Below are 16,942 nucleotides of genomic sequence, written 5' to 3'. Positions count from 1 at the left end.
AATCCAAAAGAAATGTATTCGACGTGGGGTGAAGGGCTGATGTGCACGGAGCAGGAGAAACACCTTGGGGTGATAGTGTCTAATGATCTGAAGTCGGCGAAAAGTGTGACAAGGCGATAGCTAAAGCCAGAAGAATGCTGGGCTGCATAGAGAGAGGAATATTGAGTAAGAAAAGGGAAGTAATTATCCCCTTGTACAGGTCCTTGGTGAGGCCTCACCTGGAGTACTGTGTTCAGTTCTGGAGACCGTATCTCCATAGGGACAGAGACAGATGGAGGCGATCCAGAGAAGGGCGACCAAAAAGGTGGATGGTCTTCATCAAATGACCATCCACCTTTTTGGTCGCCCTTCTCTGGATCGCCTCCATCTGTCTCTGTCCCTATGGAGATACGGTCTCCAGAACTGAACACAGTACTCCAGGTGAGGCCTCACCAAGGACCTGTACAAGGGGATAATTACTTCCCTTTTCTTACTCAATATTCCTCTCTCTATGCAGCCCAGCATTCTTCTGGCTTTAGCTATCACCTTGTCACACTTTTCGCCGACTTCAGATCATTAGACACTATCACCCCAAGGTGTTTCTCCTGCTCCGTGCACATCAGCCTTTCACCCCACGTCGAATACATTTCTTTTGGATTTCCACACCCCATATGCATGACTCTGCACTGAAGAATCTAAATATGTATACACTGGAGGAAAGGAAGAGCAGGGTGATATGATACAGACGTTCAGATACTTGAAAGGTTTTAATGATCCAAAGTCAATGACAAACCTTTTCTGTTGGAAAAAAATCAGCAGAACCAGGGGTCACGATTTAAAACTCCATGGAGAAAGACTCAGAAACAATGTCAGGAAGTATTTCTTCATGGAGAGAGTGGTGGATGCCTGGAATGCCCTTCCGGAGGAAGTGGTGAAGACCAAAACTGTGAAGGATTTCAAAGGAGCGTGGGATAAACACTGTGGATCCATAAAGCCTGGAGGATGGGAATGAAGAGAAGAGGTATGGCTTGCGGGAATGACGGCTACTACCTGGTGATTAATACCCTTATTCAATATTCACACGGTTAATGCGACTCCAACTTTGCTGTATGCTTCAACGGCAAAAGGAAATGTGGAAAAGAGGATTTGCATTCAGGCAACAACCAGCAAGGTAGCATAATCTGGGTAAACAAATAAGCGTGGGAGTAGCTTGCTTGTTGTGGCGGTTACTACCCCGAACCAATTAAGTCTGTTACTTCACTTGGAAAGCATATCCAGCACAGTTCACTGCTTCAACGGCAGGGAGAATGAAGAAAAAAGAAAATGATTCCTTACCTGCTAATTTTCGTTCCTGTAGTACCATGGATCAGTCCAGACAGTGGGTTATATCCCCCGACCAGCAGATGGAGTCAGAACAGAGTTTGAGAGCGTCAGCATATAGAGTAGTGCACCCTCTGCTGGAGCTCAGTATTACGCATAGCAAAGCCCAAAAGCAAAAAACACAACATTTTGGATCCAGAACCGTTCCCAAAGAGGAACAGAGGAAGATATAAGTAAACAAACGGTCAACGGGACCAGCAACAGTCAACTTGTGAGGAGCTGTGAACAGTAACAATAATCAGAGACAAACAGAATGAAAGATACCTGGAAGAATCCGAGCAGGACTTAATGAAACCCCTAGTGGCGGGCATCTGGACTGATCCATGGTACTACAGGAATGAAAATTAGCAGGTAAGGAATAATTTTCTTTTCCCTGTACGTACCTGGATCAGTCCAGACAGTGGGATGTACCCAAGCTTCCCTAAACCGGGTGGGGTCCTGAGAGACCTGCTCGGAGAACCTGATCGTCAAAAGAACCCGTGCACTGAAGCGCCAGGTGTAGTCTGTAATGTCTGGAAAAAGTGTGCAACGACTTCCATGTCGCCGCACGGCAGATTTCCTGGGAGGAAACAGAGCGAGATTCCGCCCAGGACGCCGCTTGGGATCGCATGGAATGAGCAGACACGCTGCGAGGCGGCACCCGCCCCGCCGCAATGTAAGCGGATGAGATGGCGTCCTTTATCCAGCGAGCAATAGTCGTCTTGGATGCCTGAGAACCTCTCCTCTGTCCTGACCAGAGGACAAACAAATGATCGGATACCCGGAAGGCATTGGTAACCTCCAGGTAGCGGAGCAGTACCCGCTTGACGTCCAGGAGCCGGAGAGACCGGGGTTCCTCTGGAGCAAACGCTGGAAGCTCCACCGTTTGATTGACGTGGAAGGCCGAGACCACCTTTGGTAGGAAGGATGGCACCGTACGAAGGGAAACCCCGGAGTCGGAGAAATGAAGATAAGGGTCTCGGCAGGACAAGGCTTGAAGTTCTGAAATCCGGCGAGCAGAAGAGATGGCTACCAGGAAAACCGTCTTGAGAGTCAGATCCTTGAGGGAGGACCCCCTCAGGGGTTCAAAAGGAGGGCCCGACAGCGTTCGCAGCACCAAGTTGAGGCTCCAAGAAGGGAAAGGATCCCTGACCGGTGGCCGCAGGTGTTTGGCACCCTTCAGAAAACGTGCGATATCCGGCTGAAGGGGTAGAGAGCAGTCCTTCTGTACCAAGACATTCAAGGCCGCCACCTGAACCCGAAGCGAATTATAGGCGAGACCCTTATCCAGACCATCCTGTAGGAAATGAAGGATCAGCGGGACAGTCGCCTCCATGGTTTGGACTCCGCGGTCGGAACACCATGCTTCGAAGACCTTCCAAACTCGAACGTAAGCGACGGAGGTCGAAGGCTTGCGGGAACGAAGCATCGTTGAGATCACTGTCTCCGGGTAGCCTCTGTGGCGGAGACGGCGCCGTTCAAAAGCCAGGCCGCAAGACAGAAGAGTTCTGCCTGCTCGAAAAATACCGGACCCTGGCACAGAAGATGAGGAAGATGGGACAGGCGAAGTGGGCCGTCCACCGTCATCTGAAGTAGATCTGCGAACCATGGCCAATGGGGCCATTCCGGGGCGACGAGAATTACAGTCCCTCGATGATGTTCTAACCTGCGGAGAACCTTGCCAACCAGAGGCCAAGGAGGAAACACATAGAGCAGTTGATCCGACGGCCACGGAAGGGCGAGGGCATCCACTCCCTCCGCGCCGCACTCTCTTCTGCGGCTGAAGCGTGGAGCCTTGGCATTGAGAAAGGTCGCCATTAGATCGAGGCGTGGAGTCCCCCAACGACGGATGATGAGATGCATTGCCTCGTGGGAGACAGCCCACTCGCCGGGGTCTAGCTGTTGACGACTCAGGAAGTCTGCCTGAACGTTGTCCACCCCGGCGATGTGAGAGGCCGCTATCCGGACGAGATTGCTCTCCGCCCACTCCATCAGGGGAGTAGACTCGAGGGAGACATGCTTGCTTCTTGTCCCCCCTTGCCGATTGATGTAGGCCACGGTGGTGACGTTGTCCGAGAGGATCCTCACCCCCCTGTGTCGCACCAGGGGAAGAAAACGCTGGAGAGCGAAACGCACGGCTCTCGTTTCTAGGCGATTGATCGGCCACTTTGCCTCCTCTGGTGTCCAAGTCCCTTGAGTGGCGCTTCTTTCGCAGACGGCGCCCCATCCCGCGAGGCTGGCATCGGTGGTCACCACCACCCAATTGGGAACCTCGAGCGAGACTCCCCGAGCCAGATGCGAGGGGACAAGCCACCAATCCAGACTTTTCCTGGCTAATGGTGGAAGTGGCAGGATCACCTGATACTCCTGGGAGACTGGTTTCCAGCGGGATAGTAGGGACGCCTGCAGTGGACACAGGTGTGCAAACGCCCAGGGTACCATGTCGATGGTGGAGGCCATTACTCCCAGGAGCTGCAGATAATTCCAGGCGGTTGGTTCTTCCAGAGCCGAAAACCGAGACACGTGCTCTCTCAGGGCTTGCGCCTTGTCCTGGCGCAGGAACACCATCCCCCGCCGGGTATCGAAGCTCGCCCCTAAGAAATCCAGGTGTTGCGAGGGCACAAGGGAACTCTTTGGAAGGTTCACCACCCAGCCCAGAGAGCGTAGGAATTGTACTACTCTGGCCACTGAGGTCTGACCATGTGAGAAGGACTTCGCTCGAATCAGCCAGTCGTCTAGGTACGGATGTACTAGGATACCCTCCTTGCGGAGGGCCGCCGCCACCACTACCATGATATTTGTGAAGGTCCGAGGTGCGGTCGCCAAACCGAAGGGAAGCGCCTTGAACTGAAAGTGTTGACCGAGAATCTTGAAGCGAAGATACCGCCGGTGAGCCGGCAGGATGGGAATGTGTAAGTACGCTTCCAAGAGGTCCAGTGAAGCAAGGAATTCTCCCTTGTGCACTGCGGCAAACACTGATCGGAAAGTCTCCAGGGGAACCGGGTGATCCTGAGGGCCTTGTTTACCTCCTTCAAGTCCAGGATGGGGCGAAAGGAACCGTCCTTTTTGGGAACGATGAAGTAAATGGAATAGTGGCCCAAGCCCACCTCGAAGGGGACGGGAACGATGGCCCCTATTTCCTGCAGTCGGTCTAGTGTTTGTTGAACCGTTATCATCTTGAGATCCGAACCGCAGGGGGAGAAGATGAACCGGTCCCTCGGGGGGCGGACAAATTCCAAGGCGTAACCGTCTCTTATGGTGTCCAGCACCCACTGGTCCGTGGAGATAACTGCCCACTCCTCGTAGAAGTCCACGAGGCGGCCTCCGATCCGGGGAGGTGAGAAGTGGGCTCCTTTGGCATCATTGGGATGACTTTGTGGGCGGAATTCCCTGCCCTGGACCCTCTCTTGCGGGCCTCCGCCCACGAAAGGAACGAGACCAAGGCTGGGGTCTTGTCTGCTGTGTCCGGGAAGCGGACTGTCGGTAAGACCTATAACGTCGCTGTGCCCTGGCCCTGGTTCTACCGGAAGAAAATGATCTGAAGGAACGCTGTCTATCCTCCGGCAGCCGATGCACCGAATTTTCCCCCAGTGACTTGATGATCTGATCCAGATCCTCTCCAAATAAGAACTTCCCCCGAAAGGGGAGGGAGCCAAGGCTCGACTTGGAGGAAGCATCCGCTGCCCAGTTGCGAAGCCACAAGAGCCGTCGGGCTGCAACAACCGAAACCATGGACCTCGCCATTACGCGAAAGAGATCATACAGGGCGTCCGCCCCGTATGCTATGGCAGATTCCAGCCGGTCCGCCTGGGCGGCCTCTTCGGGGGGCAATTCCTGAGAGGTGAGAAGCTGCTGTACCCAGAGTAAACTGGCCCTTTGCGCGAGCGAACTGCACATCACGGCCCGCATACCCAGGGCGGAGACTTCGAAGACCCTCTTGAGGAAGGTCTCTAGTTTACGGTCCTGCGTATCCCGCAGGGCCGTTCCCCCCGTGACCGGGATGGTTGTCCTCTTGGTCACTGCCGACACCGCTGAATCCACCTTGGGCACCTTGATAAGATCCAAAAAATCCTCAGGGAGCGTGTATAGCTTTTCCATGGCACGTGTGACTTTCAAGGATGCCTCGGGAGTGTCCCACTCCCTGGTGAGAAGCTGTAGGAAGGACTCATGAATAGGGAAAGCCCTTGCCCTAGGACGGAGGGCGGCAAGTACTGGATCTCCTTTGCGAGACGAGGTGGCGACGGCAGGAGCCACAGGGATCGGTGGATCTGGAGGTGGGTCGAGATCCAGCTCCTGAATAATATGGTGGATGAGTTCATCCAGCTCTTCTTTTTGAAAAATCCGTAGGGCTCGAGGGTCGTCCCCCTCCGTATGTCCATCCGGATGCGCCTCCGGGGGTTCCAGGGAGACGTCTCACCGGCGAAGCCGCCCCGTGGTACGCCGGGGTGGCACGGGAGAGGGACCCGGCAGGGATCCAGGCGTAACGGACGAGGCGGTGAGACCAACAGCAAGTTTAGGAACCTTGGGGGGAGGGGCCCCCAGGGGATTAGGCGCCTGCGCTCCCATACCCTGCAAATAAGCCATGTGCATTGCCAGAATAAAGTCAGGTGAGAAAAACGGAGAGCTGATTGGAATCCCTGGGGGGGGGACCGTCCTGGGAGCCCCGGTCGGGCAAACCTCCCGCCGGGGGCAAAGCCTGTTGAGAGCCAGTGCAACCAATCCTGTCTGCATCTGGGAGCGAGTCCGTCTCACGCTGACCCCCTAAAATGGCCGCCGTTCCCACCAAAGGCGGCGTCGTGGCCGGCCCGCGCCACCCGGGCTGAGGAGGAGGCAGGTCCGAAATCGCACCGGAGGACTGCAGGATGCCTTCCCCGTCGGGGAAGCACCGCTCACAAAGCCCCTCCCTCAGAAATTGATTCCCCGGTTCATCGCAGGCCTCACACCTCGAGGACCGCGGCATGTCAGCACCGGGAAAAAGAAAAGCCTCGGGGGGGGCCAAAGACGAGCTAGTGCCACGGGGGGGCCTGGAAATGGCCCTAACAACCCGCCGAAGGGGTCCAGTAACTGCAGGGGAAAACCCCCGTTTTAGTTGAGCACACACCCACGGGCGGAGCTTGCGAACCGCGGGACCCACAAACGACGCGTGGAGCGGCCGGAACCACCGGCATCCACGAGGCACCACCAAAAAGAAGCAAACCTGTGGAGAAAGAAACTCAAAAAACTTCCACTTACCCCAACGGAAGAGGAAAGGAGTACAGAATAGAGAAGGCAAAGCCACAGACACACACCTCCTCAAAAATTGAAAACTTTTTTTTTTTTTTTTAAACTTTAAGGATCCAAAATGAAGAGAAACATAAGACAGGGAAATACTGTGGAGAAAAAGAAAGAAATAACTAAAAATGAAGAAACCCTGTCAATCTGGGGGAGCTAGTGGATCCCCCCACTCGCATCTGCTGGAGTCAGAAGAATACTGAGCTCCAGTAGAGGGTGCACTACTCTATATGCTGACGCTCTCAAACTCTGTTCGGACTCCATCTGCTGGTCGGGGGATATAACCCACTGTCTGGACTGATCCAGGTACGTACAGGGAAGAGGATTTATATTCAGACAACAACCAAGGACTTAATTGCACAGTCTAAGTAAACAAATAAGCGTAGGAGTAGCTTACTTATTGCGGCGGTTACTACCCCTAACAAATTAAGCCTGATACTTCACTTGGAAAGCATATCCAGCGCAGCTCACTGCTTCAGCGGCAGAGGGGAATGAAGAAATAGGATTTACATCCAGACAACATATAACAAGGCATTGATATGAGCAGTACGAGTATACAAACATCGGGGTAACTTGCTCGATACAACGGTTACTACCCTCAAACATTAAGCCTTATACTTCACTTTGATGCAGCTCCAACACTGCTCTCTGCATCAATGTTGGGGGTGGAAGGAAATTAGAATCAAAAAGTTACCAATAAGGGCCCTGAACTCAATGGTCAGAGTAAAAGATAAGTATGAGAAAATAAGTGTGAAAGCTTGCTGGGCAAACTAGATGGGCCTATTGGTCTTCTTCTGCCGTCATTTCTATGTTTCTATTAAATGGTCAGTTTTCACAGTGGAAAACAGGTAAACAGTGGATTACCTCAGGGATCTGTACTTGGACCAGTGCTTTTTAATATATTTACAAATGATCTGGAAAGGGGCACAACATATGAAGTGATCAAATTTGTGGATGACACAAAATTATGAAGAGTAGTTAAATCTCAAGCAGATTGTGATGAATTGCAGGAAGACCTTGCGAGACTGGAAGATTGGGCATCCAAATGGCAGATGAAATTTAACGTGGACAAGTGCAAAGTGATGCATATAGGGAAAAATAATTGTGTAACTACAGCAAGGGTTAAGTTCTATCTTAGGAGTTAACACCCAAGAAAGAGATCTAGGCGCTATAGTGGATAATACATTGAAATCGTCAGCCCAGTATGCTGTGGCAACCAAAAAAGCAAGCAGAATGTTAGGAATTATTAGGAAGGGAATGGAAAATAAAACGGAGGATGTCATAATGCCTCTGTATCACTCCATGGTGAGACCACACCTTGAAAACTGTGTGTAATTCTGGTCACCGCATCTCAAAAACGATATAGTTGCTCTGGAGAAAGTGCAGAGAAGGGCAACCAAAATGATATGGGGCATGGAATGGCTGCCCTATGACAAAACGCTAAAGAAGTTTGGGCTGTTCAGTCTAGAGAAGAGACGACTGAGGGGGGATATGATCAAAGTCTCCAAATTCATGAAAGGACTTGAACAAGTTAATGTAAATTGGTTATTTACTCTCTCAGATAATAGAAAGACCTGGGGGCACTCCATGAAGTTAGCAAGTAGCTCATTTAAAACAAATCGAAGAAAATTCTCACACTCAGTGCATAGTTAAGCTCTGGAATTCACTGTCAGGGGATGTGGTTTCAGCAGTTAGTGTAACTGAGTTTAAAAAAGGTTTGGATAAGTTCCTAGAGGTTAAATCCATAAATTGCTATTATGGTAATTAATAAGAAATAGTAGCTTGTGATCTGTTTGGGTACTTCCCGGGTACTTGTGACTTGGATTGGCCACTGTTGGAAACAGGATACTGGGCTTGATGGACCCATGGTCTGACCCAGTATGGCATTTCTTATGTTCCAAAAGTCTCTTCCTGTACCATCACCACTGTCATCACACTGTAAGGCAAGGTTTTATTCAGTACTATAATGCAAGAGCTTGTATTACCTTTGAATAGGCCATTCTTTCAAGTCAGTCTTTTCTTAATGTATTTTAATTTGTGTCATACACACTTTGTGGTTTCCAGTTTACAAAACCTTATGTGCACCTAAAAAAAAAGAAAAAAAGTCATGAGAAGTGATAGCACTGCAAGATAACAAAACATTCTTTAAATTAAAAGATTACCTAATACATCTGAATACTGTATATTTACGCCTTCTCTGTTTTTAGGTTTTAACCGATAAAACATTTCTGGTGCAAAACAAACAAACCTGGTAAAAAAAAACATCACTATCCACAGTACTCTCAGTTCGCTATGACAGTAAATCTGGAATAGGAAATCTGAAGTACCCAGAGTACAAACAAGAGGTCAGTGGAACCACTGATTCAAGTCTTACCCCACTCATCCACATTCACCTTTTTTTACCAAGAGAAGCAAATATTGAAACTGGGCAGTGCAAGAATGGATGAGATAGGAGCATAGAATGCTGGACTGATAAAAAGAAGCCTGGGATGGAAATAATAGTTAAAAATGTGAGGATAAAAGTGTACAGTGTTCCCTCACCTCACTTTCTCACAGCAAAATAAACAAAGGGAGGAAAAAAATTAAAAATATTTAGAAAGGGAGTCACGTGATGCAGTGAGCCGGGATAGACATGTTCCGGGAGCTGAACCCCCGGGATCCTTTAACATCTGGATCCATCCCTCACTCAAGGGCTCACTGTACCCTGTGGGAACAACTAGCAACAATCTCAAACTCTTAGTAAAGTGCATTTTGTGGTAAATGACCACGCGTTTTTTACAAAGAAGGACAAAGAAAATGCCCGCAGTGACTGAGGGGAAAATGGCCGCCATGCAGCACCCTACAGCGGCAGGAGGGCTCAATGCCTCTGCGGTGGCTGACCTTACTTCAGCAGTGGTTACAGCTCTGAGCCCTCGGTTTGATGTACTTTCCTCTCAAATGGTGGAACTCAAAAACGCACTTTCGGAATCACACACAAGGCTGGAAAATGTGGAAGGCCATATAGCCTGGTAGAAGATGACAATTTGGCTCTAACGACAAAGCTGGAAAAGCCAGAAAAATTGGTCAGAGCTCACGAAAATAAGATTGATGATCTATAAAACCGCTCTCGTCAAGCGAATTTGCGGTTTGTAGGATTTCCGGATACCATCACGGATGAGAAATTACACGATCTACTGGAAAAATGGCTGCTGAGAGAGTTGGAAATAGCCGACCTAGTGAATCGCCTCCGCATTGAGCAGATACATCGCACAGGCCCCATTGCTACGGAAAAATCCAAGCCCAGGGTCGTACAGGCCAAAATCCTTAATTTTACCCACAAGGTATGGATCCTGCACGTTTACCGACAACACAAGGAACTTTTATATGAAGGTCAGCGGGTGCTCATCTTTCAGGACTACTCTGCACGTTTCATCCATGCTTCGGGAGTTTGGCCCCGTATGTGGGGAGAGAGTGAAACGCCAGGTGAAATTTGTTTTAATTTACCCTGTCCGCCTAAAAATCTGGTCTGATCAGGGTGTTCACTGGTGTGACTCGGTGCAAGCAGCAAAAGACTTTCCAACGGCCCTGCCCCCGAGCACAGCCAAGGCAGGCCCACCTTAACTCGCATGGCTGCTTTAAAACAATGAAAAATCAGACTGGCTGAACCGCAGTGGATTTCCAATATCTTTCACACCCTTGTGGTGTTTTCTTGTGTCCAGTTAAGTCGGGTGGTGCGATGGATACGTTACTTTGTGTTCTCAGGAGGAAGGCTCCCTGATGTGCCAGAGACATCAGGAAATGTCAAACTATCTACTGCGTGGACTCTTACAGGAATCTTATATTTGGTTTTCTTTTTCCATTTAACCTGCCAAGTTGTGGTTCCTTATTATAGGAATTCTAATGCAAGGGTTTCTACTTTACAAAGTTCAGATTTGGACAAGTTAATATTCTGAAAGGGGATAGTTACTTGAAGCAGGGACTATGTGAGCTTTTGTATCTTACCAAACTTATGTATTTTTTTTTCTTTTTTTATGCGAGGGGGGGGGGGGGGGGGGAGGCACCTGAATGCATCACAGACTCCCATATTCTTGAATGCAGAGAGTATATCTCTGCGTCAAGGAGTACAGAGGAGGGAGAGAAGGGAAGGGATCTATGTTTATTGAAGCAAGAGAGTTCATAGATAAAAGGTAATGTGTGGTTACACCACTTCCAACTGCAGACACTTTTCTGTTTTGTCAATGCCTCCTCGCATGCCGGAATAAGAGTAGCAGATAATGAGAGGGGAGGGCCCATGACATCTATTGGTCATCCTGGAGGGCACCCAGTACTCTTCACTCTGATCTGTATGGGTAATCTGCTTCAACTCATTACGTGGAACGTGGCAGGCCTGGGAATGCCAGTAAAAACGCGAAAAAATAATGTCCCATCTTAACAGACCACAAGAGACGTATTTGTCCCAGCGAAAACACTTGAAACTTAGAAAGAGAGGGATTAACCAAATCTTTGCTGCTTCGGGTACTTCACACAGCCGAGGGGTGGCGATCTTATTTCACAAATCCGTTCCTTTTCAAGTGCAACACTCTCACATGTGGATCCCCAATGGCAGATATATTTTAATTTGTGGCCTTTTATATGGGAAGCCAATGATATTGGGATCCATATGCGGTCCAAACACCTATGACCATCAGTTTTTTTTGCAGACATTGTTACTCATGTTTCTGCCCTTGACTCGGCCCCTACCATTCTGTGTGGAGACTAATTCTGTGGCTGATAATTTTCTAGACAGGGCGCCTGTGAAGGCCCATCGATGGAAGGGAAGGGGATACCTTTCTTGTGCAAACACCTCCAATTGATAGATTCACGGCAGGTGTTACACCCTGGGGAACGAGATTATACCCACTTTGCTCGGGCAACAGACTCTAAATCTCGATTAGATTACGTGCTTATCTCAGAAACCTTTTTTTTTTCTAAAGTAGCAAGGGCAGAAATCAAATCCCTGATTCTCTCTGATCACTGTCCAGTTTCCTGCAATTTTCAAGTCCCAAATGGGGGAGATTTCTCTCTTTGGAAAATGCCTCATTGGCTAATTCAGGATAAATCTTTCACCTCATTTACAAACATGCTGGAGAGAGTTTGCATTCAATAACGCCCAATACACTGATACCCCCACCCTTTTTTGGGAAACTATGAAGGCGGTACTTAGGGGGGACATTCTTAGCTATGTCTTGGCTCAAAAAAGGAAATTAGATGGGGACATTTTGTCTTTAACAGCCCAACTGAATGCTTTGAAACAGCAACTCTTGGTTAATCCTTCGGACCAAATAAAAATTAAATTTTTTTTCCCCTACAAAAATATTAAATGAGGCTCTTCACAAGAAGTCAACTTCATCCCTACTGCCTCTCATAATACACCGGCTGTTCCTCTATGGAAGCAAGTCAGGAAAGCTCCTTGCCAATTTGGTGGGTGGAGAGTGGAGATCTACTTTTATAGCAGGGTTGAGATCTGCGATGGGAACCTTAAAACAGCTAATAAAGATATTAGTGATATCTTTCGTGGTTACTATTCGGTTTTGTATCAGAGAGAGAGAGGGGAGACCCTTTGTTAGGAGGTCAGTTTTTACATGGACTAGCAGTTCCTTCTCTAACCTCTTCCCAACTGGCATTTCTCAACACCTTCATTTCAAGTGCTGAAGTGCTCTCTGTTATTCAGGCATTGGCTAGCTTCAGAGCCCCAGGGCCCCAATGGATTTACCAACCATTTTTACAAATTACTTGCTGTTTCAATACAAGATAGATTAAAAAATCTTTATGTAGAAATGATTCAAAAGGGTAAAATGCCGGCTACTTTAAGCATGGCGCATATTGTAGTACTTCCTAAGCCAGGCCGAGAGCCTCAGTTGCCATCTTCTTACCGGCCCATTTCTTTATTAAATATAGACATTAAAATCTACGCGAAGATTCTTGCTAACAGATTGGCAAATATCCTACCTGGTCTTATATCACCTGGCCAGATGGGTTTTTGTTAAGGGTCGCCGTGCTAGTGTTAATTTGCGAAGGATACATATACTGCTAGATTTATGTCATCTAGGAGTCTTCAGGGACCCAGCCTTGGTGGGCTTTGATGCAGAAAAAGACTTTGATAGGGTCTCTTGGGATTTCCTATTTCAAGTGCTTGCATTGTACGGCTTTTCTGGAATATTATGCAAGCGATAGGGGTACTTTATTGTAATTCAATGGCCAAGATACGGGTGAATAATACGCTATCTACCTAGTTTTCTTTACATCGTGGAACTCGGCAGGGATGACCACTTTCCCCTTTATTATTTATCCTAACCCTAGAGCCCTTATCAGTAAAACTGCACGAAGGGCAAAAAGCGCATGTGACCCATCAGGGTGCTGCACTCCCATTTGCATTTTTATTCGCAGATAATATCCTGTTATTTATACCCCGGGCTAAAGACTTATTTCTCTTGATGCTAGATGTTTTTGAGGAATATGGATTATCATTTGGTTTTAAATTAAATCTTGAAAAATCAGTTATTTTGGATACTTTAGGCCACCTACATGACCACTGGCAGCCTTTTTCTCTCAGATGGGAGACCTCTTGCCTTAAATACCTAGGAGTCTTGGTCCACAGGGACACAAAGGAAAGGTATCATGCCAATGTCCCCTTGATTAAAGAGTTTGAAAGATGTACAACGAGATGGATGAACTTCCCAATTTCCCTGATGGGTCGCATAGCTTTGCTCAACATGTCACTTATCCCCAAACTCATATCTATTGCAAACCCTCCCCTTGGTACTGTCCCATAAAGATTTGCTAGCCCTACTCTCTATCTGTTCTAGATTCGTTAGGAAAGCAATAAGAGCAAGAGCCTCACAAATTAATGGTGCCCATACGGGAAGGGGATGGGGATTTCCAACATTCATTATTACAATGTGGCTTGTGCCCTAAGAGTCCTGGGAGACTGGCTTCTCAATCGAACTTTTGTAGACACAGGCCTAGAGGCCAGTATTGCCTGTCCTTATCACCTTAGGTTTCTGCTACTTGCGTGTCATGATGAGATTCCTTTTTGCACAAGAATAAAATGCTTTTTCAATATATGCAATATGGCTGGCATATGCTACGTAAGATGCTGTGCTTGACATGGAACTCGTCGCCCTGGCTGCCGATGTGCGGGAACCCCAGGTTCTTGGCAGGGGCACGCACCCCTTTTTTCACCAAACAATCCATGATGGAGGAAGGATAAATTTCACTCATTGATTTTACGCACAGACGCACGTTCCCTTTCCAGCATTGCAGGAAGCAGTTTAACTTCCAGTCTCACGATTTTTTGCAATACCTACAACTCCACAGCTTTATTTCCATACGGCTTAACTCACAAAACTCTACACAAGGCTCAGGGCCCTTTCAAAGACTTATGGGTCTATATAGCGGGGGGAAACACTCTCTGGCGACTTTAGATAAATTTCTTCATTCTACTACTACATACCACACTAAGCAAGCTCTAACTTCGGTATGGAGCCATGACCTAGGGATAAATTTAGAGAAAGAAGACTTGCAAGAGAGCTTGTGGTTGCTCAATCGCAAACTCATTTCCACGCTCATTAGAGAATAGCGCTTAAGAATTTTGCATAGAATTGTAATAGCTCCGCATAAGGCCCATTTGTTGAAACATTGATAGTTCTAGTTGCCAGAGGTGTGGGGAACCTATTGCAACTCTTCGCCATAATTTCTGGGACTGTCCTCCTATAAAACAATTTTGGACACAGGTTCGAGGGTTCTTGCATGATAAATTAAAATACAAGATACCAGAACATTGGGTATTGGTGTAAAGGAGTTGGGTTTGCTGGTGACGAAGGGTCTGTGTGTCACACGAAGATGTATTTGAGTGCGCTGGGAGACAGGAGATACCCCCACCTACTCATTGTGGCATGCTGAAATGCTAGACCTTCTAATGATAGACTTTAAATCCTGATGCCTGGGTTGCAGGGGCAAAGTGATCAAACAATTTTCTAGCATTTGGGGACATTTTATTGCCCAACTGAACCCATTCTTGCAGGCCAGATTTCGGGCGGTAGGTGAACCAAAGTCATAGGATGTTGATATTTCAGGAGTTATTCCTTCTTTGTTAATAAGGGTGTAGAAACTTTGTATTTGTGCTTCTCTTTCTCTTGCATTTTACTGCACACAGAGATTATTGGGGGGAGGGGGGGGAAATCAGCGGGAGGGAGCGGGTTAGGAGTTCAGGGTAAGGGGGATAATTAATTCTTTAAAATATGGGAACCAAGCTCCTTAGTAAACAAATGATTGACATCAATTTGGAAAAATCCTCCTACACCAGGGATGAGCAAACTACGGCCACAGGCCAAACCAGAGAGAGAGAGAGAGAAAATGAATGGGTGCCAGCCTGGGAGTCTGTGTCTGAATGAATGAATGAATGTGCGCCTGCCTAGGGTGCGTTTGTGTATAAGAATGAATGGGTGCCTGCCTTGGGGGGGTGTGTGTGAGGGAGCTGGCGAGCACGAGTGCACGTTTGTGTGTATGGAGGTGGGTGAAAGAGCAATGCGTGTGGGTGATTGAGAGCACATTGTGTGCCTGCCTATGGGTGAGAGATCATTGTGTGTATGGGTGTATGCATGAGAAAGAGAGGAAGTGTGTGCGACAACACCGCCCCCCCCCCCCCCCCCCCCGCCTGCTAATTCATGACAATCTCGGGGCATACGAAAATCAAAAGTTTCCAGGTAAAAAGAGCGGGAATTATTTTTTTTTTAAGTTGTTGCCCTGGGAGGCCACTCTACTAGGGAACTCAGTACCACTTGTCTGGACTGTTGCCCGAGGAGCTTATCAGCTCCTGTTGCTGAACCCAAAGGAAAGAAAGGTACTGGGGACACCCCCTCCAGTGCTCGATCATTTGGTGGTATTGCTAGATCTGTCTTGGTGGTCATTCAGGTTAAATCTGGAATAATGAAGTTAAGTTTGATTTAGTTGTTAGGCAGCATTATATAATTGTAATTTTGTGAAATATCTATGCTGATTACAGGGTGAATGTTGGATTTCAGTGTTGAAGCATGTCGATAACCTACATCAGGGGTGGGCAAAATAATTAGTTTTAATTATTGGATATAATTTCATGTGTCTGTTTTGAAATATTTTATGGATGTTTGGGACATTTTATATCAGTATTTGATGTTCTTCTATTTCTTAATTGTGTTGAATTATTCTTTTTATTGGTATGGTTGCTGCTCTGGTCCTCTGACTATGGGGTATAATTGCCAGTGTAACTGCCCCCACCCCCCACCCCATGGAGTTCCAAGGGGAATGCCAGCCCTTGGCGCTGATAAGTGCCAGTAATGTGACCCTCTTAAAAAAAAAGAAAAAAGTTTGCCCACCCCGTCCTATACCATTAATGGATCTTACTAATTAAATAAACAAAAAAAAAAAAATATATGTAATCTGGCAGGCAGTTTTAAACCATATTTAACCAACTGGGAAGACCTGTAGCAGGGCTGCCACTCAAACCCACACAGGCCAAGTCTGTAAAGTGCGCTCGTCCGTGCGCACTGTTTAACACGCTTTTGACCGCGCGTCTATTACCCCCTTATACTGTCAGGAGTTTAGCGCGTTGAAAATGTGCGGCCAAACCCCCTGGAAACTAATAGCGCTCATCAAATGCAAATACATGTCGATGAGGCAATTAGTCAGTCACCTGGGATTCTGAAAGTAAAATGTGCGGCCAATCCGCACAGCCCACATACAAAAGTGTACAAAAAAGCAGAAGATACTGCTTTTCTGTACAGCCTCCGACTTAATATCCTAGCAATATTAAGTCGGAGGAACCAAAAATGTAAAAAAAAAAAAAGTACCAGCCAGTCCCGGTTAGGAGAATGGACGCTCAATTTTAACAGCGTGTTTTCCTAACCGATCGCTGTCAGTGGGTTCGGAAAACCAAAGCTCATAAAACTGAGCGTCTGTTTCCTGAACCCACTGACAGCGCCCCTCTCCTGGGCCAAGGAGGGGCTAGGGGGCACGTAATCGTCCCTAGCACCTTTTAGTGCGACCCCTCATTTAAATATAGGATCACGCGCCCAGGAGAGGTGCCTGGGCGCGCATCGGGGAGAGCGGGCACTAAACACAGAGCGCCAGTTCTCCCGCATTTCTTACTGAATCAGCCTGACAAGTGAGCAGGAGAGATGGGTGTGGCTACCAGGATCCAGTCCCTTGGTTATAATACAATTCCTTCCCTGCCTATTCATCCGGCAGTTACTGAGCTGCAGCTGTAAATTCTGAGCTTTTGCATTTTTCCTGACAGTTTTCTCACTCCTCTGCTAACCCATTTTATTTATTTAAAAGT

The 16,942-nt window shown here is 47.7% G+C and overlaps 1 protein-coding gene across 4 annotated transcripts in view; it reads right to left on the bottom strand.

The window, feature by feature from the left end:
* PARP9 (poly(ADP-ribose) polymerase family member 9) overlaps positions 1 to 16,942 on the bottom strand; it is a 110,501-nt gene that overhangs the window by 88,521 nt on the left and 5,038 nt on the right. For all 4 annotated transcript variants that reach the window (XM_029605299.1, XM_029605297.1, XM_029605296.1 and 1 more), the window contains exon 3: positions 8,595 to 8,694. In XM_029605299.1, coding sequence (XP_029461159.1) covers positions 8,595 to 8,609 — 15 coding nt within the window. In that variant the 5' untranslated portion in view covers positions 8,610 to 8,694. The remainder of the gene's footprint in view (positions 1 to 8,594; positions 8,695 to 16,942) is intronic.

The sequence above is a fragment of the Rhinatrema bivittatum genome, chromosome 6 (assembly GCF_901001135.1).
Source record: "Rhinatrema bivittatum chromosome 6, aRhiBiv1.1, whole genome shotgun sequence".
NCBI classification, from domain to species: Eukaryota; Metazoa; Chordata; class Amphibia; order Gymnophiona; family Rhinatrematidae; genus Rhinatrema; species Rhinatrema bivittatum.
This window is presented reverse-complemented; position numbering and strand designations above follow the sequence as displayed.